Genomic DNA, 23,401 nt, shown 5'->3' with positions numbered 1-23,401 from the left:
TGAAACCAGGGAACATTTTAAAGCTTTTTTTTCCCCTGTGCCTAGATCAAAAGAGAAAGATGGTTTGTGAGGACTTGCTCCTTTTGTTTGAAAAGAATGCAGTGGTATTTATAAAAATGCACTTAATATTGTTTATTACTATTATTTACTACTGGTTGATATACAACAGAAGTTAACCAAGTCAACTTCATGCTTTTTAATATAATTTTTAATAGTTTTCTTAGTTATATTACCCAAGTACAAATATGTTCATTATACGACCATGTCTGCCTCTTATGGTAGTTAGGATAACCTGGTCCTGGAGTTACCCAAGGCAGTCAGGTTTGTCAGGATATTGACAATGAATATTCATGAGAGAGATTTGCATACAGTGGTGGCAGTGCTTGTTTTGAAATGCTTTGAGTCCTAATCTGTACATCTGTTGTGTTATTTTGGCGGGTGGAAACAGTCAGGTGGGCTTATAGGAAGGGAGGGGAGTAGGGAGGGGAAGGGTTCTTGGGGTATGTTCTCTGTAAAAGTTTTTATTGTGCCATGTTGGATGGTTTACTGTTTTTTTTCTTGTTCTGTATGAAGCTTATCAACAACATGTTTTGCTTTTAATAAAGATGATTAAAACATACAAAATATGTTTTGGATGTTACTGAATTCAGTTATTTTGTCTCACTGTATTTCCAGTTTTGGCACAGTGTAAGCCATAACGAGAACAAAATATAAGAAAACCAATAGACTGCATATAGCCCTTAGTTATGTTTCAACAAATGAGCGATGTTTGACAGAAAATATTTGTATTATTTTGACTTATAAACCACTTGTCCCTGAAACATGCTCAAACAACAGAATAATCCATTTGTGTATCTAAAAGTAAAGTTGTACAAAACAGACGAAGATGTGATTCCATGTGCCCCAATGAAAGGTGAGTTTAATTCTACTTCCATTTAATTTCATATACTCTATCATCTTTATAACAACAGGCTTGCCAAGGCAGATTATGACAATATTTAAGATGAACCCATCAGGAATTTTGTATTTTTTATTTTATTTTTGTTATATTTGTACCCCGCTCTTTCCCACTCATGGCAGGCTCAATGCGGCTTACATATACAGGTACTTATTTGTACCTGGGGCAATGGAGGGTTAAGTGACCTGCCCAGAGTCACAAGGAGCTGCCTGTGAATAGGATATTCTCACTTAAATTTTGTAAACAAGAGTATTTATTTAGTTTTTAGTATAGAAAAATTAGCTCAAAATACAAAGCTTAAAATTGCTCTATCTACCAGCTATAATGATTTTTTATGCTGTTTTAGTGATATTTAAGATTTAGTGATAAGTAAGATTACTGCAACTTGCTTCTCACAGGTCTTCCACTCAGCCACCTCTCTCTTCTTCAATCTGTTCAAAATTCTGCTGCATGACTAATATTTCGCCAAAGTCATTATGCCCATATCAGCCCTCTCCTGAAGTCACTTCACTGGCTCCCTATCCGTTTCCGTATAAAATTCAAGCTCTTCTTATTGACTTATAAGTGCATTCACTCTGCAGCCCCTCACTACCTCTCCACCCTCATCTCTCCCTACACTCCTTCCCAGGAACTCCGTTCACTAGGCAAATCTCTCCTAATTGCACCCTTCTCCTCCATTGCTAACTCCAGACTCTGTTCCTTTTGTCTCACCACACCTTATGCCTGGAATGGGCTTCCTGAGCCGTTACGTCTAGCTCCATCCCTAGCCGCCTTCAAATCTAGGCTAAAGGCCTACATGTTTGATGCTGCTTTTGACTCCTAACTTGTCACTTGCTCGTAACCTTTATCTTGTCTTCCTCTCTTCAATAGTCCCTTTCCCTATGTGTCCTTCTGTCTGTCCTACCCTTATCCTTATTGGTCCTGTCTGTCTGTCCTGATTTAGAATGTAAGCTCTTTTGAGCAGGGACTGTCTTTTCTTCATGTTCAACTGTAAAGCGCTGTGTACGACTAGTAGCGCTATAGAAATGATTTATAGTAGTAGTAATATTTAATTATTATTTCATGTTATTTATATCTACATATCAGAAGCTTTCAAATAAATTAAAAAGCTATCAAATAAGTAAAAAAAAAAAAAAAACATTTTGTCCTCCATCTTTTAAGGCACTGCCTATCGAACTGAAACAGCTTTAGACTTGTTACAGATGGACCAACGATAAAAAAAACGACAATGTGGATGCAGCAGCTCATAGGTTTGCTTGCTTTGTTTTGAGTGAATGAGGATGACGGCTCCTTGGGAAGGGGAAACTTATATTGTCCAAATTGTTATTCCGTTATTATACTTCTATGTGAATCCGTATACTGCACAAGTTGGCATGTTTGAAAATATAAGTGAGATTAAATACAAATGCTACCAACAATAAAGAGCGACAACGTGGATGCAGCAGCTCATAGGTTTGCTTGCTTTGTTTTGAGTGAATGGCAATGACGACTGTGTGGGGAATGGGAAAATGAGACTGGCCTAAATGGTTTCAACATTTTGAGGTAATTTGGGGGCCCTTTTACTAAGCCGTTTAAGCGTCTATGTGCGCCAGTGTGCCAAAATGGAGTTACCGCGTGGCTCTTGCAGTAATTTTATTTTTGGCACACATTTGATATGCATGTCCGAAAAATAATTTTTATTTTCAGACGCAAGTATTGGACATGCATCAAGTGGCATTTGACGTGTGTAGGGAAATGGGACTTGATATACCTCTTTTTGGAGGTTTTTGCAACTACATTCAAAGTGGTTTACATATATTCAGTACTTATTTTGTACCAGGGGCAATGGAGGATTAAGTGACTTGCCCCGAGTCACAAGGAGCTGCAGTGGGAATTGAACTCAGTTCCCCAGGATCAAAGTCCACTGCACTAACCACTAGGCTACTCATTACCACCCTGTTACCATTTGAGACTTTACTGCTAGGTCAATGGCTGGCGGTAAGGTCTCAGACCCAAAATAGACGCGCAGCAATTTTCATTTTGCTGCATGTCCATTTTCAGCAAAAATTTAAGAAAGGCATTTTTACAGGTGTGCTGAAAAATGAATCTGCACGCACCCAAAACCCGTGCCTACACTACCAAATGCCATTTTACAGAGCACCTTAGTAAAAGAATCCCTTGGTCTCCTGTTTATTAAACCTCCTTGCTTGAAAACAATAGCAAACTTGTGAGGTTTTATTAAATCTCCTAGGTTTTGCATTCTCAGTGTGTTAGGAGGGGATTGGGGGGGGCAGTTTTCGAGGGGTCTGTGAAGGGGGGGCGAGGGTTTTTATTAAAAATTTATTTGTCAGTGCTCCAGAGCTTACTAAGGGCATCTTTTACTAAGGCGCGCTCACGTTTTTAGTGCAGAAATTCTACATAAAAACAATAGCCTTAAGCTGCAGTAGCAGCAGCTTGGATGCCCAGTCCGGCTTGTCGGTCGCTGCAGGTCGCCGTTGCTCCCCCCCCCCCCCAAGTGTCCTCATTCCCCTGCAGCCTGGCTTGGCTCAATGACAGCAGCGGCAAGGGCAGCAGTTTATTTGCTTATGATGACAATAAAGATCTTTATTGTCATCAGCAGCAAAAAAAATAAGGCATATAGCACTGCAATGAAATCCACAATACAGCAATGCAAATAACAAAGCAAGCTCTGGAGCACAGACAAATACATTTTGAATATAACCTTCCCTCCCTCGAACACTCCCCAAACTCCCCTTCCATCTCCCTAACAGAGAGAATGCAAAACAATGCACACTTCACAAGTTTGCTACTGTTTTACATAAGTACAGTTTTCAATACTACACTACTCACAATCAAGATTCTGCCCCCACCACAGTACTGAAACTGTCCTAGTCACTCTTCTTGCGAAATTCAAGAAGGAAATAGCCACAGGTAAAAGCATACTCCTACTCCAATTTGACATGTCGAGCGCATTCGACATGGTAAACCACAATATACTACTAAGACTCCTTGGCCACTTGGGATTGATGGAAACGTACTCAGTTGAATCAAGGGTTTTCTAACCACTAGAACATACCAAGTAAAATCAAACTCAAACATATCACCACCGTGGAAAGCAGCCTGCAGAGTACCCCAAGGATCACCATTATCACCAATACTCTTCAATATAATGATGATCCACTGGCAAAATCCCTATCCAATCGAAGACTCAACCCGTTCATCTACGCAGATGACGTTACAATCTACATTCCCTTCAGACATGACTTAACAGAAATAACCAATGTAATCAATGACAGCCTGAACATCATGGACTCTTGGGCAAATTCATTCCAACTGAAACTGAACACTGAAAAAGCACACTGCCTCATCCTCTCATCTCAACATAACAAGTACAAACCCACAACCATAAACACCACAGGACACACCCTCCCTACCTCAGACAGCCTAAAAATACTCAGTCACAATCGACCGCAACCTTACCCTTGAGAGCCAAGTAAACTCCGTAATAAAGAAAATGTTCTACTCAATGTGGAAACTTAAACGATTAAAGACTTTCTTCCTGAGAGAAATTTTTCAAAACCTAATACAATCAATGGTCCTAGGTTATGCAGATTACTGCAACAGAATCTACTCAGGATGCAAAGATCAACTCACAAAAAAAAACTCCAGACCGCCCAAAACACAGCAGACAGGCTGATATTTGGTAAAACACGATTCGAAAGTGCCAAACCCCTCCGAGAAAAGCTGCTCTGGCTCCCAATCAAAGAAAGAATCATCTTCAAAATCTGCACCCTGGTCCACAAAATTATCTACGGTGTAGTCCCAGGATACATGATAGACCTCATAGATCTACCAACCAGGAACAGAATCTAATTATCACAATCATACCTAAACCTACACTACCCTAATTGCAAAGGACTTAAATACAAAACAACTTATGCATCCTACTTCTCCTACATAAGCGCACAACTATGGAATGGACTCCCAAAAGCTGTGAAAACAATCCATCACCATTTAAACTTCAGGAAATCACAAAAAAAGCAACCTCTTCAAAAAGGCTTACCCCACTGATCCACCGTAAATCCCCACACCCATGGGTAGGATCGTGCCTGGCACATGCGCACAAAGAATTTGCAGTAAGCATGTCAACATGTACATGTCATCACCCGCACTCGAGCCCTTTGAGCATTTTGAACACAATAACGTATGCACAAATGAGGCAGTAACCACTTTTTTTAATGCTGACATTAGTTTTGAACATTGGCCATAGGAGACATTGATACCTCAGACCAGCTTTAACCTCCTTGAATCGCTGTGTTGGGGTTGTCTGGGAGCTGCCTGGAGGAAGGGCGCAGGACCCATCTTTGAAAATCTCTAAGGAGAGAGCTCCTGTTAATGTGTGTGTTCAGAAAAGGGTGTCTCTCAGACTCCTGTATTATACTTGTTTATGCACACGTGCATGAACTCGCATTTGCACTGTGCATTCTCACGCTTACTGCCTTGGAATTTATGAATATACGATCTTTACATGCCCTGTAGCTTTATTTTACTGTTAATGCAATATTGAAAAAGGATTTTCCCTTTTAACTACTTTGAATGTAATTTCTTAAAGCATTTTCCATTACGTAGCTTCCCAGTATTCCAGAACTTGTGGGATAGTTGTGTCCATCAACCAGCAAATGAAGATAGAGAACTGAAAACTGAGCTGAGCCATACCTCTCTCTTGGCATCCAGTCCAACTTCTCAGTATTTTCTATCTCTAGCATGTGGATGGACACACTTTTCAGCCTCTGGTTCTGAGTGATTTGCTCCTGGTCCAGTTGGTCAACTGGTCCCCAGTTGAGCTTTGGAGGTGGTTTGAGTCTGCAGAGTCATATCTGGAGTACAGAATGACATGGGAACAAAGTTTTTCCCCATCCCTGTGAGCTCTGACCATACTAACCAATCTTAATTTTAAAATATTGCATCACTTTGCTCTTTAGTATGAGAGCCTTAGTTTTAATATTCTTGTAATCTTTCATGTATATTATTAGATTATATTTTATTGGTTGATACAAATTTGGAAAAAAAAAACAAAACTGTGGGCCCCTTCCCTACCATAAAGATGTACTAATGCCTTTTCTGTTAGTTTAAATAATTGGATCAACAAAATGCGTCAGAAAATGTAGTATTTGTTAAATAGCATCATAGCATAGACGGAATTGCAGTAATCGAACATGTGCAGCTTCCTTCGCCACCACTGCTTCTCCTCCTCCTCCAGAGTCCAGCAGTGCATGAGCAGTAGTGGCTGGCAGTGGCAGCAAACAAGCATTGCTGATCGATGACCAATCATGGGGTCTGCACTTGATCCCGTGGCTGCCGATCTGACATCACTTCCTTTTCTGGAACACAGCAGGTAGGTGCAGGCCCTGCGATTATCCTGTTCTGCTGGTTTGGAGCAGCAGCATTGAGAAAGGACAGAGAAGAATCTCCGAATGGAGATACAGATATAAAGAGCCGGGGAGATGGTGGATCAAGCAGGGGTGGGGGCACAGGCTGGGTGGAAGGGGGAGTGGGGTAGACACAAGTGCCATATGGAAGGGGATGAGGGAAGGCAGTGGATGAAAGGGGCAGAAAAAGAGGGCAGATTATGAACAGATACAAGAAAGCAGTGGATGGAGGGGGCAGAGAAAGACGCTGGGTGGAATGGGGAGAGAGGGAAGACAGTGGATGGAAAGGGCAGATGGAATTGAAAAATGCATGGGATACACACAGATGATTCCTATATAAAATGAGAATGTAATAAAAACAAACGACCTCATAGCTGTTGATGTGTGATGATAGGAAGGAGTGGTACCTAGACAACAAATCCAATAGCTGGACCTAGGCAACAAATCCATCCGCTGGGCAGACGCCTATGGTCTGTGTCCCAAAAATGGCACAGACAGATCACTATCAAGTATGCGTATTTTGACCACCTTGTTGGGCAGACTGGATGGACTGTGCAGGTTCCTTATATATTACATGACAGAAGATAAAATATGAATCACTACTACTAATCATTTCTATAGTACTACTACGCAGTGCTGTACACATTGTATGTAGGTACTTTAGAGGGCTCACAATCTAAGTTTTTGCACCTGGGGCAATGGGGGGGGGGGGGGGTTAAATGACTTGCCCAAGGTCACAAAGAGCTGCAGTGGGAATTGAACCCAGGTTGCCAGGATCAAAGCCCACTGACCTAACCATTAGGCTACTCTTCCACAAAAGCAGTGAGGAGAAGGCCACTGGAAGACATGACAAAGTGAGAAGCTTTTTGGTTAAGTGTACCATCACACATCCTGGTTGCACCAGTTCCTCCACACATACATGCACCTTCCGAGAGTTTCCAGCCTGGGAAAAGAGGCATCAAAGATGGACTAAATGAGGAGGATGAGAAATTCTAGTTGTATCATGAGAAGTGAGCTTGGTGACTGCAGACTGAAGAGATGGGGTGACAAAGAAGAGTCTCTGCAAGAGGGATGAGGGTGAAAGATGGTGTGAGAAATTGAGAGAAAGGGGCTGAAGCACTGGGCAGTAAGAGGAGGACTGAGGGGCATATGGAGGACTGGGAAGTGTTTTATTGGGGGGGGGGAGGGTAAATTGAGTGATCAGATTACTGAAAAAGGGTATGCTAGGCATGAGAGAAAGTGAGTCACTGAAAAAAGGGAAAAAGAAAAGAGGGAATAGAGTGAGAAGTGAAAGATGGTTATGAAAGATAAACGAAAAAAGGATGGCAAGAAGTGAAAGAGATAAATATATCTAATCATACTTGGAAACTTAGTTGCAAACCTTGGTTATTCATGCTCTAGATATGCCTGCAAGGGCTCTAGGCTCTATCTATATAGCTGTAATACAGAGCTTGGCTTGATAATCTCCTGCAAGAGCAAAGCCCAATACAGAGTGAACTTTAGCCTGAATTTGCTCATCAGCTGGAATTGGACTACTTTGTTGATGTCATTACTGTATAACTAGTAAAAAAATGCCCATTTCTGACACAAATGAAACGGGCGCTAGCAAGGTTTTCCTCGGAGTGTGTATGTTTGAGAGAGTGTGTGTGAGAGAGAGAGAGTGATTGTGCGAGTGTGTGTGTGTGACAGAGAGAGAGTGAGACTGGGTGCAAGTGTGTGTGTGTGAGAGAGTGTGTGTGAGCATGAGTGTGTGCCAGGCCCCTCCCTCCCTCCCAGTTCCAGGGTCCCCCCTCCCTCCCGCCCTCTGAGTTCCAGGGTCATCATCCCCTCCCCTCCCTCCCTCCGAGTTCCAGGGTCGTCCCCTCCCTGCCTCCCTCCGAGTTTCAGGGTCCCCTCCCTCCCCTGCATTATGCTCTCTCCCCTGCATTCATCCATATGCAGGCAACATCCTCTGTGCCCTGCCCCCTCCATCCATGTGCAGCATCTCTCCCCTGCCCCCTCCACCTCCCTCCGAGTTCCAGTGCCCCCCCTCCCTCCCAGTTCCAGGGTCCCATGGAACTGGGAGGGAGGGGGGACGGAGAATGTTGGAGGAGTGACATCAGCAGGTGGTTACAATCCCAGTGACACACATTGGAACATTGGAGAAGAACATTGGAGGAGTGATGTCAGCAGGTGGTTACGATCCCAGTGAGACACACTGGAATGTTGGAGGAGCAAATTATATTAGATCACGGTGCCCTGAACTTCTTGTACAGAGACCAGCTTGACCCAACCACTCCAGTGCCTGGATTCAGAGACTTTCCTGAATTCCAAAAACTGCATCTTCAGTGACATAAAATGTGGTTTCTGAGGTCCAAATATTCAGAACATAGGGAGCAGCTTGCTTTTTTTCAAAGATAAGGTCTCCACCAGAACCATATAAAGAAATAGCTCTTGAAATCAAGAAACTAGCTGGTTATTCCATTTGACCTGAACTATCCTCATTTCAGGTTTCTACCAGCCATCCATTATGTTGCTGTGCTGCTGAGACCTGCCTGGGCTTTTCTGAATATAGCTGTTTGGTGTCCTGCACTGACATCACCTGCTACCCTCATCTACATCCAGGTTCTATGCCAGCTCTCTTATTCCTAAAGAGTAACAATAGGAAGCCTGATTTCTGGTCCTAAACCCAGAGCTTGTGTGTATTTATTCTGACAAGAACATCTGTCTTTACTCTCCTGAGCTACCTCACATTTGCACATAATTCTTAGTTATTTGTGTTTTCGCCTTTGGTTGTATTACTTGCTTGTAAATAAATAGCCTTTATTTTTATAATAATTGGCTTGTTTCCTTGCTTGTCAGTTCTAGGAGCAATAGAAATTGGATTCGCATAATTTGTAGGATGGGGTTTTAGAAAATTCTGATAACAGCTACCATTACACAATTTGCTTGTCCCACTCATATAGTGGACAAAGAAAGCTATATTGTAGCTAACTCCACGTACATGACAATGTTTATGGAATTTTGCCCTCTATAGAACTCAAATGCTTGCAAACAATTCAAAATACCACAATCTGTTTTGTCATGCTAATAAATATGATTGCATCACTCCTCTAATGGGTCCCCGTCCAATCCAGAATTCACTATAAAATGTTGACTTTAAATCTCAAAAATGTAAAATACACCCCAATGCTTGTTTTCTACAGTTCTTTTTCATATCCCTATACATGCCTAGCTTTTGTTAAATGATTTCCTAGTACTTCCTCTCCCAATGAGAGCTTGTTTAAAATTTTAAAATCAACAAGGCATTCAGCTTTTTTTTTTTATTGCTCCACCTCTACTCTCTCTTGCTAAGAGCAGAGCTCTCTTAGCCCTCAAAACACATTCTTTGTCTTTTCCCCAAGTCATAGCCACAAAGGAGGGGGCATGAAAACCTTCCAGTTTTATCTGCTCTCTGTATTACTGATGAGGTCTTTAACAGGCACACTTCTCCTATCCTACAGCATATAAGGAGTCCTTTTCTTGTTTATTATGATGATTTGTAAACCACTCTGATGCTATTGCAAATTGTGGTGCATCCAATACAAACAGAAGGTGAGGGGAGGGGGAGGGAAGGACCCTAGAAGAGGCATCAAGAAAAAAAATGAAAAGGTGAAAATGAAAATACAAACTAATAGGATGACAAAACATACAAAACAATATAAATATCTATTTAACTTACATTACTATTTTTGTCCTTAGTTGCTAACCTCCAATTGTTATCACAACTTTTCAAATGAAAAGGTATCATTGCTCTCTTCATAGTTCTCCCTCCTCCACTATTTAGCAAAAGCTTTTCTCTCTCTTCTATAACTACTACTCCTGCTTATCTCTCTGAAGCCAACAGTTAGATGTTGGGCTGTCTTTAGCATTTCTCGACTGTTGCACTGCATGTTGTGCTGATGAGGTTCAATTCCGTTTTTGTCACATTTCTAATTTGCCCTCACTTTTTCTGTGTTGTATGTGTATATAAGAAGTCACAGGGTTTCTGCAGCCAACATATTTTCTGTGTGGCAATCTGCAGCAGTCCAGGCTATTTCCTAGTAGGTGGTATACTGGTGTTGTAGGACCCAGTGTAATATTTGAAGGGTTGCCTCTTCATAGGCAGTGTTTTGCTCTTCAAGTCCTAGTAATTATTTACAGCTGTGATGGTGTATTAAGTTTACTACATAGGAAGTCAAACTAACAGCTTATTGTGTTCTCTAAAATCCCATGCTACATCCCTATGCAAAAAAAGATGGGGGACATATATGCTATGGGAATGAACAAAATATGTCCCTTTCATGTGTAGTTTGCCCCCTTTAATATCTATCTGAGGTTGAGCCTATAACCCACTATCTATATTTCCCTTGTGAAAGGGGATCATGAAGGGGAAGAAAGGATCATATGGGGGGGGGGGGGGGGGGGGGAGAACAGGCAAAAATGGGTCTGCATGTAAATATGAAAGAACTATGTGGAGGTTCATATTCCAGAACACTGGGAGCCCCTATTCTATAATATGAACAATAAATATGATTTTAAGTATTATATGAAATTTTCTATGCTCTCTCAAAGTGCTGCTCTAGTACCTGCATTAAAAAGTTGAGAGTTTTTAAGGCTGGGAGTGACTGATTAAAAACTCATCACCCATGCACAGATTTGCAGGAATTTGGTTTAATACATATGCTCTGTGGATTTTGCACAAAAGAATTTACTTCAGCATTCTTTCCCATGACCTCAAAGAATGATGACAATGTCTTTTGTTTCAACAGAAAAATTCCTTATTTCATTCCACTAGCAAAAAAAAAAAAAAAACACCACTCATAAACAAAACACATTTTAACTTTTATTAAAAGAAAAAATATATGTTATTGAATTAATTCTGTGCCTACAACAACCCTAATAGTGCAGTGTGAGGAGAAAAGCAGAAATAGTCAGTCCTCAGTAGGAAGTCTGCCTTCTTTCAAGATGGTCAAGAAGGCATGAAGAGATTTTCCATATTATAAAACGTATAAAATATATATTTATATAAGAATTCCCCGAAAGCTAAAGATAAAATATAAAAATAAATAAAGTAGAGGGAACAAAAAAAGCTAGAAGAGACAAGGCCAATATTAAAAACTGATTTTAAATTTTACCTTTAGTGTTAATATTAATAAAAATAACTTGAAAAGGATTCCCCTTTCAAAAAGGGCCTACATCGCTTGTTTCACATTCATTTTGTTTTATTATGAAAATCAAGTCTAATTGTGGTCTATAAATCAAGGTAGTCAGATCCTAAAATGATGCGAGACAGTTCATTCTGATAATCTAGCCATAGTTTTCTTGGCTACAAATAACCCATATTTGACTGCTGCATTTGGCCTCCATTCCTTGAGTCAGTCAGTGCTCACAAATCCCTTAGGTAAAGTAACACCAGGTGCAACCAGCTGATTTGTATGATATTGGATGCAGTCTGAAAAGCGTTGCACCTCGTATCACAGGCAGCAGCTGTACTAGTCTAGTTCATAGTAGGGAAGGAATAGAAATGGACTTACAGCAAATAAGACCAGAAGCTTTTAATGAACCAATTTCTATGATTCTCAGCTTTCAACATCTAGCTCTGATAAATCGTCAATTGCTGCAAAGCAAACTGGGCCAGTGAAATGTGCTGATTAAAAAGTAAAAAAATAATGGAGGTTTCCCAAAGAATAGGAGAAAAAGAAAAATAATATTTACTGAAAATACAAAAGCAGCAGAACAGCATGATCATGGAACCACTATGGTAACTAGCTTTCTAAAAGAAATGGACACATTAAGGACTTTATTTACTAAGCATTTCCCCCCAAAGAATGTGATAAAAATCTTTATCTACATTTGCTCATGTATATATTTTTTTTAAAAGAAATTACAAATTCAGACAAAAAAGCAATTACAAATAGTAAATATCATAAAAATATGCTCACTCTGTACATTTTTCCAAATAGTCAACATCGAAAAGCAACCAATTTCTAGGTATTTACCAAAGACTTCTAATCCCCTTCCATGTTTTATAATTTAAAAAAAAGGTCTAGACTTTTGACACTGTCCATCATCATCAATAAAGAGCTTCCGGATTGCTTCAAAACATACAGTTCATGCATTTTACAGTTTTGCTTCCATAGTCGATGCACTCTGGTCCAATACACTCACAGCATGCATTGTGAAACCATCGATACTTAGAGGCTCCCATGGACTCGCAAGAAACTTTGCACTGATGGATCGACATGCAGTCATCAAAATAGACCACAGTACACATGTGTTCTGAAGAGAAAAGAGAAAGAAAACACTTTGGTAATGGATTTAAGCAGGAGTACATCATTTGAAAAAATGGTGCCATGCATTCATATTTGTCAGAGTTGTAGGTTGATATTCATAGTACACAAAGGTCAAAAGTCACTGCTGAAAGATCCCAACATATAAAATGCTTTTTGCCTGGGGTTTTTTTTTTTTTTTTACAAAATATTTATTTTTATTTAATTATTTTTTTTGAAGTGCTACTACTCCTCCTTTTCCTGTCACCTCTTTCTTTCACAGATTGGCTGTATTCAAGTCATGGCAATCATCTCTAGGCAATTTATATTCCAACATTTTTATTGATGACTCCATAGCAACATATACATCTGTAAATCCAGCTGTACAAAGTGCTGGATTCAACCAACTTTTACACAGTCAATACAATGAGGTTTGTCATCACATTTTCCACTGTTCCCCCCTTCCAACCCTCCATGATACAGCATCGCTCTATCAGGAGTGATTCCAAATACAACACTAAGACGATACAGTGCAAAAAGAAAACACTGCATGCGAGAAACCCCTCTCAACTTATATTCCTCTTCATCTTAGTATCCCACCTTCCCCTTCAACTTTCAATGAGTTTTATTAACATTCCAGCATGTTAGCCATAACCTAATAACACAAAACAGTATAACTTGTTCATCAAATATACCCCTATTTCCCCCTTTTCCCACCCCCTACCCTCCCTTCACATGGAGTACTCTTGTCCATTGCATTATATACGTATCAACTTTTTCCCATTGACTCCCCAGGTGGCCTGGTTTCTTATGGCCCCCCTAGGCTATCGACGGCAAGACAGCAAACTCCTTCCCTTATCCCTATCCCACTCCCTACCCCTTCCCTGATTCGTATCTACCCCCTTCCCTTTCAGCCCTTTCCCTGTCCACATATTCCTTCTAGTTGTCATCATCCTGTCTTATAGACGCTCCCCACGGAAGACTATTTAATACTTCACTACGCATTCTTGGGGATACTTGGTTGAGATAAGGTCCCTACACTGCCAAAATTTTCTGTTGTTGTTTAGGCAAACAGCGTGCCCCTCTTGACTCCCATGAGTTGGTGAATTTTGTTCCTCCAATACCAATAGGAGGGAGGCCTGTCCGATACCCAGTGAATAAGAATGCATTTCTTCCCCACTATACACGATTTGCTTAAAAACAGTCTTTCGTCTTGCGTGCCCACTCTCCACTGATTAATAACACTATATAGCATCTTTTCAAATGTAAGATTTATTGGATATCCCAGCACTCTCCTAAAGAAACAGGATAGTGCCGACCAGAACATCCTAATATGTCTACACTGCCACATGCAATGCAGAAATGTGGCTCTCTCGTTTGCATTTTTGGCAGTTATCGGACCCCACTATTTCTGCATGATATGCCCTTATTTGGGTGAAATAGGCCCTGTGCAGCACTCTAAACTGGCATTCCTGAAGTTCTGCACTGTATACAATTCGGGTCACTCCCACCATCTCAAGGCAATTTAAATGCATTGGATATGGGGAAAGGAGGAGATGCAGCAGGCAACCTTGGAAAGGAAAGATGGTGCTTCCACCCACACCAGTATGGTATGAAGACCTACTCATGTGGAGTACCTGAAGAAATTAAGAAATCTTATCAAAGACATCCAAAACATGAGATTGAAGGAAGCGGGACTACTATTGATGTAAAATTTTCAACTACTAGATATGGATTGGAGTATCCCATCAGTGGAATCACTTGCATGTACAGAAAATCCGGGTGCTTTCAAAAGTCTTTCCTCAGAGAAATAGTAATTGAGTTTAGTAAAGAAGACGGAGATACTGGACCTGAAACTTACGAGTAGAGAAAGAATTTCTAATGGCCACCTAGGAATCTGTGATCATCAAGTATATGGTTTAAATTTAAGAGCCAAAGTGTAGAGGATTTCAAAAATATCAATCTTAGTAGAATGGAAAAGCACCTTTAGAAGGTAGTGGCACGCTGGAGATAGGTGAAGAACGAAAATGGGTTAGAGAAATAGCAGTCTCTGTATACAAAGGAAAAATTATGTTGTACTTGATCATTTTCTTTCCTTTAATCATAGCAGATGAAGCCATAGACTTGTGGGTTGTATCCATCTACCAGCAGGTGGAGATAGAGAGCACTAAACTGAACTCAGTATTATAGGGCGGCCAGCTCCTTAGACAGTCAGTATTTCTCATAACAAAGCAGAAGGAACAGTCAGGCACAACATTTCTCCTTCTTTACAAATAAACAAGTATGAACAACCAACCCCCCCACCCCACCCCCCCAAAAAAACAGCAAAAACCTTCAACAGAGAAATGAATAAAGAGGAATACTGCAGAGAAAGTGGGATACCTGATTAATCTGCTACGATTAAAGAAAGAAGATGATGGTGTCCAAATAACCCTTTCTCTTCAGTTTTGACCTCTCAAGAGCTGTAAGACCAAACCAGGAGGACTCTTCCATCTGGACGGGACCCCTGATAGAGATGAATCGGAATCAGGTGAAGATGGAATGGTACATCCAACAACAGACGAATTAGATCTGCATACCATGGGCTTCTGGCCCAGTCCAGAGAAATTAGAACAACTAGCCCCCAATGATGAAGGAGCCTGTACAGGACCTCCCCCTTATCAGTGGCCGTGGCAGAAAGATGTACAGGAGCTCTGCTTCCTGTCAAGGCTGCAGAAGAGCATCCCATCCCTCTGGACTACTGAAGAACCTGGCCACTTTGGTGTTGAGATGTGCTGCCATGATATCAATCGTAGGCATGCCCCACTTCCGCGTGACCATCCAGAAGGCGTTGAGATGTGCTGCCATGATATCAATCGTAGGCATGCCCCACTTCCGCGTGACCATCCAGAAGGCGTCTGATGACAACTCCCATTCCAAAAGTGCAATCATTCCAGGTGGTGTGATGATTTTCCTGCCCCAACGCAGTCCTGTATCAACCAATCATCAAGCTAGGGATATACCTTGATCCCTTCCTTCCGCTGAAATGCCGCCACTACCACCACAACTTCGGATAATATTCTGGGAGCAGTAGCTCCAGAACTGCTAAAGCAAAGAAAACACTGATGTGGAGGCCAGATGGGAATATGTAAATACACTCTGAAGTCGACCACCATCAGATATTCCCCTGGTTATACCGCCACCAGGATGGACTGCAGCGTCTCCATGCGGAAATGCTTGACCCTGAGAAACCAGTTCACTTTCTTGCAATCCAGAACTGGATGATAGGACCTACCTCTTTTCGGTACCACAAAATAAATAGAGTAGCGGCCTTGACCAAGCTTGTGGATCAGCACCGGACTCACCATCCCAAGGTCTAGCAAGGAATGCAGTGTTGAACGAACTGCCACCTGCTTTCAAAGAGAATTGTAAGGGACTCCAAGAAAAGAAAATCTCCAATGGAAAGGGGGGAATTCTAATTTGTAAACTTCTCTGATAATACTGAACACCAACTGCTCTATAGTGACCTTGGTCTACTCCTTGTAAGAGAGAGACAGCTGATCCCCATATTTTTTGAGATGAAGAATGGACCAGCATCCTGTCATTGGGAAGAGCAAGCTGCGGCGAAAGCCTGGGACGTCTGACCTGAAGATCACTTTTTGGTACGAAAGGATTGCAGTTGCCGATATTTAGGCCTCTGAAAGGAAGCAGAAGAACAACCCAGACGATATCTCCTGGGAACCTTCAATAAAGGTCGAGTCAAACCCAACCAAAAGGAAGCCTTGGGCTTATCCTCAGGCAAGTGTTGTGTTTTAGAGTCCCCCAAATTTTTTACCAGCTTTTTAAGATCCTCATAAACTCTTCAGAGTCTCCAAGAGTCTCTCTTTCTCTACAGGATCTAAATTAGAGAGCTGCACGGTTTCCGTCCCCGCGGGAATCCCGCAGAACCCGCGGGATTCCCGCGGGGATGGAGGCAGTTCCTGCGGGGTTCCCGCGGGGATGGAAGCAGTTCTGCGGGGTTCCCGCGGGGACGGAGGCAGTTCCTGTGGGGTTCCCGCGGGGATAGAACCAGTTCTGTGGGCTTCCCGTGGAAGTGTAAGCTGCACCTGCACCAGCCTCTCATCTACCGAATACCAATTTATTTGAGTGCTGTCTCCTCCTCCTCCTCCTCCTCCTCCTCTTCTTCCTTGCTTTAACAGCATAAATGTGGAAAGTCTTCCATTAAGGAGGTGGTAGAGTCACAAATGATGACGGAATTCAAAAAGGAGTGGGATGAACACAGAGGATCTCTAATTAGAAAATGGAAGTTATATAAAAGCTAACCTTAAATGGCTGCATGTGTGTGGATATGTCAAGTGACACTTAGATGGTGACTCTGGCTGTGATGAACTAGAGCTGATACCTGGCAGACTTGTATGGTCTGTGTCTCATACATGGCAATCTGGTGTAGGATGGGCTGGAAAGGGCTTAGACAGCAACTTCAGTGGCTGGAACATGAGGACAGTGCTGGACAGACTTTTACGGTCTGTGTCCCACAAATGAGAACATGAATAGGCTGGAGTGGGCTTCGATGGCAACTCCAGCAGTTGGAACATAAGGATGGGGCCAGATAGACTTCTGTGGTCTTTGTTCCAGAAACACAAAAGAAAAACCATAATCAAGTATATAATATCACACTCGTTGATTTAATGATGAATTGATCATGAGTGTGACTATTGGGCAGAGTGGATGGACCGTTCAGGTCTATTTGCTGTCACTTACTATGTTACTATTAATCCTCTTTGCTCCCAGGCTGGTGCACAGACCTCAGCTCTGACACAGGCACGAGAATCAGATGTCACCTGACCTACTGCCGCGTGCATGTGGCGGCCTCTCAGCACACACTGCCAGTGAATCAGAGACAAATCTTACATGTGCGCACCAGAGTTCCAAGTTCCAACTTCCGTTCCTTCCTTGCCTACAGTGCTGTGGCTCAAATCCAGAAAGAGACTGAGGGAGCTGACTGGAACTTTCTTTTATGTACTATTAAATTCTTACGGGGATGGGTGGGGATGGGTTAAATTCTTGCGGGGATGGGTGGGGACGGGTTGGGATGGTTTAAATTTTTGCGGGGATGGGTGGGGATGGGTAAGATTCCAGTGGGGATGGGTGGGGACGGGTAAGATTCCAGCAGGGACAGGCGGGGATGGGTAAGATTTCTGTCCCCGTGCAAACTCTCTAATCTAAATGCAGAGGCTGAAGGGCTTGTACTGACCATGGCTGCTGAGACCCACGAAGGGGTGGGGGGGCTCTGCCTGTTAATGGGTCCTCTTTAAGAGATAAGCCTGGTGTAAAAGCAGGACAAATTCCTGAGAAAAGGGCTCTACAGCTCCAGAAGCCAAAGATAAATCCCCACCTGTCCAGCAGTAGTACTCGTGAATGACCCTGAAAAGGCATACTGATGAAGAAAGGCCAGTAGAGTCGTGGGAGCCGCCTGGGATTTATCTAAGATGGCTGAGGGGATTGCATAAGAGCCATGTTGGTGAAAATGTGCTGAGGTGAACTCGACCAAAAATCAGCAGTGCAGGAAAAAACCTGCTCATCGGGGAGAGAAGAGCCATCCACTATTAAGGCCTCCAAACATCCTGCCGGAAACAACCCTGATGCTGCTCTCCACTTTCCACAAATGAAACCAGCAGTGGGCACCCGAAGGAAAACAGAAAATTAAAGAAACACTCACCCAAACACAGCCAGTGCCTCTGATACAGTTCTCTGTCCGACAGTGTGGCAAAATCCCTTAAAGCAACCTCTTCCAAAGCCACTGCAGCCTGAAACATAGAGGTAGTGGGGGAGGGGGGTGGAAGGACCTGGCACACCAGGTATGACCCCTTAAGTCAGCACCAGTCAGCTGAAACACCCCCAACCTTGAACAGGAGCCCCCATGCAGAAAAAAACAGAAGCTAGTGAGAGCCATTCATCCGCCTGCTGAAGATAGAGATATACTGATTGTCTAAGGAGTTGGCCATCCTATAATGCTGAGTTCAGTGCTCATTATTTGCACCTGATGGTAGATGGACATAACCCACAAGTCTCTGGATTCATCTGCTGCAGATGCTAAGGAAACAGCAGATAGAACATTCATACATACTCTGCCCCCAACAAATCTACAGGGAAGTCAGGCCTAGCTACAATGTTTCAAATGATGATAGAAGACAATGAATGGAACCACAGGAGCTAACATGCCACAGTGTCCCAAGCAGCCATGTCAATAATTGTGCCAAAGGGATTAGAAGGCTGGGGAGAAAAAGGGACAAAGAGAACTGAGGGTCCAATGCAGAAAACTCTGTTGCTGTAGGGAACAGCGCCGGAAAAACATTGGCTCAACAGCAAGTTGAAATTAACAACCAAAGCTCAACACTAACAGCAAGCAAATTACATGTACGCTGTTAGTTTTGAGTATTGGTCACTAAAGGGTCCTAAACATGGCGCATGCCCACAATAGCTGTGCAGTAGGCACAAATCTTATGTGTATGTGCAGGAATGATCGGACCCCCCTCTCAAACCCTCCCCCGCCACATGAAAAAATTCCCTGGAGGTTCAGTGGACCCTTCCCTCCCAACCAAATCCCCAGTGGTCCCCCTCCTGCAACCAAATAACGATCATGGTGGTCCAGTGACTCCCCGACCCCTCCACATACCTTTGAGCTGGAGGCAGGAGCAATGCCTGCTCCTTCCTGCTGTGCACCTGCCCTTGACACCCAGCCCCTGCCTGATGCATCCTGGGATGCACTGGGAGGGGCTAAGTACCATATAAGGAGTTTTTTTTTTCTTTTGACAAGGGCGGGCCCAGAGGCAGGAGGAAGCAGGCATTGCTCATGCCTCCAACTCAAAAGTTTGTGGAGGGGTCAGAGGGGTAATCATTAGACCACCATGGCTACTGCTTCTTTGGGTGCTGGGGGGGGGGGGGACTTGAGAGGTGTCCACTGGACCATCGTGGATTTTTTGGTTGCGGGGAGGGGATCCACTGGACCAGTAGGGAACTTTTAAAGGTGGGGGTGGTTTGGAAGGGTGTGGGGGGAAGAAAGGGTAGCTGCAAAAGTCACCCTGACAGCTCGGTTTGCTTTGAGCATCGGGCCCTGAGTGAATGTGTGGGAGATTTGTGTGGGGGGGGGGGGGGGGGAGTTCCTGGGATGGAACGTGAGGCTAAAGCTAAGGTCACTACAAATGTTTTTGAGAGGTATCTGTCGAGTAAATATTCATGTTACATAAAAACAAGGTGAACTAGGGAAAGCGTATGAAAGTTGGCTAATAAAATTATTTCCAGTGTGTATGTGTGTGAGAGGCTAGGAGTTGAGACAGACAGCAAAAGACCTGGAGAGGAGAGGTGGTTCCTGAACATTCTGTTGATTTGAAAAATAAAACAACTGTGATATACACTGAAACAGTGGTTAAAAAATTGCTCCTTTCAAACTGCTCTGGCTCTCCTCTTCCCACTCACTCACAGATACGGACATTAATTCCATGAGGTATGTTCCATATTTTCTTCTCCAATATGCACCCTGTACCCTCAGCACTGCTTATCTGGCCCTTAGTGATTCAGATGTGTATTTTATGTTCTTTTTGTAAATTCTACTGTGAAACCTAGGACTAGATTATATAACCGTGCTCATCAATCTTTGTCTGGCTGTGACCCTAGGATCACAGCTAAATAAAATTGTGTGACACCCCTTCCCCCAAGAGGTGCAGAATTATTCACCAATGGAGAGCCAACCCAGCTCATGAACCCATTTAGGGTCCTGATCCTCAGTTTGGGACACCTAGCAATTGAACTGGGTAGGTTGCTGCCATCTGCTGTGTGTAAAGCCTTCTAGTGGTGGTGAAGCATGGCAATACCTTTTGCCTTGGGACTGTAGTACCCTATGGTTAAACTGTAAAAATCCATCATTTGAAATCCGTTGACCAGAGCTACCCAAAAATTAATGCAACCCTCACCTCTACTTCAGTTCTGGCACCAGGCATCCTTCTTGTCGAGCCTCTGCTCCAAGCAACTTTTCTCCCCCTCCTACCCCCAAACCTTCCCAGTCGGCTACAGATACTGTTACAGTCCTCACCCGACACTACTGAACCTATAAGGCAGAGTTACAGCATCTTACTGGCCTGCATGGCACCAACACATTATTGTCCTGGATTTATTTGTTTCGTTTTGGTGCAGTCGAGGATTTTGTGAATCCATTTAGGGTCATAACCCAGAGTTTAGGAACCATTGCTGTTGTCAATTACAACTAATGGCCAGAGATATTCTATGCTGCAGCTGCCTTTCCTATAGGAATGTACTGGGCCATTCTTTGGGGACTTTCCTTGGAACCCCAGATCAGATCTACCCATTTTTAACTCATTTCACACCCCCCCCCCCCCACATACCAGCTTTTCTCCCTATACCAAGTTTGGTCCTTAACCATTAATGGGCCAATATTCAAATGGACATTCACTGGCCACTGGTGAATGTATATACACACTATCCATGTATTTCAATCACTGCACCGATAGTAACAAGCTAAAATCACTCTAACCGGCTTGATGCTAGCGATATAAAGGAGGACGGGAAGAGTGCCAAAAGTATATTGCTATTTTGCATTTATCATGCCTTCTCAGTAGTAGCTCAAGGTAAAGTTAAATTTAGATACAATAGGTAATTCCCTGTCCCAAGAGAGTTCACAGTATAAGGTTTATGTGATTTGCTGCCATAAGGAGTGTCAGTGGGATCTGAACTCTATTTTACAGTTTCTTAGCACACTGCTCTAACCAACAGGCTACTCCTCTAGGCCATTTTCAACAACTATTTAATTTGTGTGTGTGGGGGGGGGGGGGGGGGAGTTGGATGGAAGGATTGGGGTGCTAACCTGGGAAGGGGAGGCCGAGTGTTGTGATGGGAGTCCGGTGGACTTGTGTGGAGGGACAGGGACATGTGAAAGAGGATGCTGGAGGGGGTGCAAATGTTAGCAGCCATGCTACTGGACTGCTGGAAGCATAGATGCACTTACCATCTCCTATAGAGGTGGTGATACATTTGGCTGCACTAATTGGCATTGCTGACAGCTAGTACATGGTAATGATCCATGTGCTAGCTGTCATAGGCAGCCACTCCTCCACTCGTCCATGTCATGTCCAGATCCTGCACTCTTAAACAGCTAACATTAGGATTTTAACGCAGCGCCTGCCCTTTTTTTTTTTTATTACAGGAGACAGTAGAGTGACTTAGTAAAAGGGCTCCTAAATCTCCAGATATCTTTTCCCACTGCAGATCCTTGTGACTCTGGGCAAGTCATTTAACCCTCCCACTGCCCCAGGTTCAAAATAAATACCTGTGTGTAATATGTAAACTGCTTAATGGTAAGCACAGAAAGGCAGTATATCAAACCCCATCCTCTTTCCCTTTACCTGGCTATATTCAAGCAGCATTGACACATACAGATCCCATAGTTTATTACCAATATTTAAAGATAATAGATGCACACAATATGAAGACATAAAAAAGGACCATAAGGCTCAGCTTCATCACAAGTGCAATGCCACAGACCTCTGTTCTTAATAGCTGGTAGTTATATCAGCTAATGAAGAATAAAACCAAGTTGGTATATACCAGCTTTGAAACTTATTTACACACTTACGATAGGCTTCAGAGCACAAACCTTCACTTCATCAAAAGCCACGCCTTCCTCCACCCCAGATTTTACTTTGCATGAGTGTATTCCCCCAGAATACAGACAAGAACATGTTTTTTTTAATCACAACCTTTCATAAAAATATTAAAAATCTAAATTTTTGAATTTAGTACTTCTGATATATTTCTGCAGCCACGCTGGCATTTGATGGCTTAGAAGCACATTTGTGGTATAAGAGCTACTGCCAAGTGTAAACGGTATGTAATACAGACTGTAAAATGGGACTGAAAGCATCTCCACAAAACCTTTTTTTGAAAATATTTTGAAAAAAAAAAAAAAGAAAACAATTTAAATGTCATACGATATCTACACTAATCACATACTCCCCTGTTTACTAACCTGCACTAGTGGTTGACGTGCAGCAATGCAGACACAGATCATTCAAAGTGAATGGACTGTGACAGCATTAGTGCGCAGCTTAGGAAAGAGGGGGGACAGAATGTAAAAACTAATTAAATGGAACCATCCATTAAGGAAGAGTCCATGTTAAATTTCATAATAACAAATAAATGGCCAACATAACTATTTTTACACACACTATCAAGTGTGAATGTTTTAAATATATTGTATTTAAAACAATACAAAAAATATTGACCACGACCCAACAAGCTACTACTACTTCTCATTTCTATAGCGCTACTAGATGTATGCAGCACTGTATACTGGACATTAAGAGAATGTCCCTGCTGGACACAGCTTACAATCTAATTTGGACAGAAACAGGCAAATAAGGGATAAGGGATAATGGAATTACTAAGGTGGGAATGATAGAACATGGGTACTGAACAAGTGAGTAAGGGTTAGGAGTTCAAAGCAGCATTACAAAGATGGGCGTTTAGCCTAGATTTGAAGATGGCCAGAGATGGAGCTTGACGTACCAGCTTAGGAACTCTATTCTAGGCATATGATGCAATAAGATAAAAGGAACGGAGTCTGGAGTTAGCAGTGGAGGAGAAGGGTGCATAAGAGAGATTTACCCAGTGAATGGAGTTCCCGACGAGTGTAGGGAGAGATAAAAGTGGAGAGGTACTGAGGAGCTGCAGAGTGAATGCACTTGTAAGTCAATAAGAGGAGTTTGAAGTTTGAA

General features: G+C 42.5%; 1 protein-coding gene across 1 annotated transcript in view; it reads right to left on the bottom strand.

The window, feature by feature from the left end:
• Window positions 1-11,196: 11,196 nt before the first annotated feature.
• TWSG1 (twisted gastrulation BMP signaling modulator 1) overlaps window positions 11,197-23,401 on the bottom strand; it is a 97,889-nt gene continuing 85,684 nt past the window's right edge. Inside the window, exon 5 of the mRNA XM_030213388.1 lies at window positions 11,197-12,645. Coding sequence (XP_030069248.1) covers window positions 12,464-12,645 — 182 coding nt within the window. The 3' untranslated portion in view covers window positions 11,197-12,463. The remainder of the gene's footprint in view (window positions 12,646-23,401) is intronic.

This window comes from Microcaecilia unicolor, chromosome 1, assembly GCF_901765095.1.
Source record: "Microcaecilia unicolor chromosome 1, aMicUni1.1, whole genome shotgun sequence".
NCBI classification, from domain to species: domain Eukaryota; kingdom Metazoa; phylum Chordata; class Amphibia; order Gymnophiona; family Siphonopidae; genus Microcaecilia; species Microcaecilia unicolor.
This window is presented reverse-complemented; position numbering and strand designations above follow the sequence as displayed.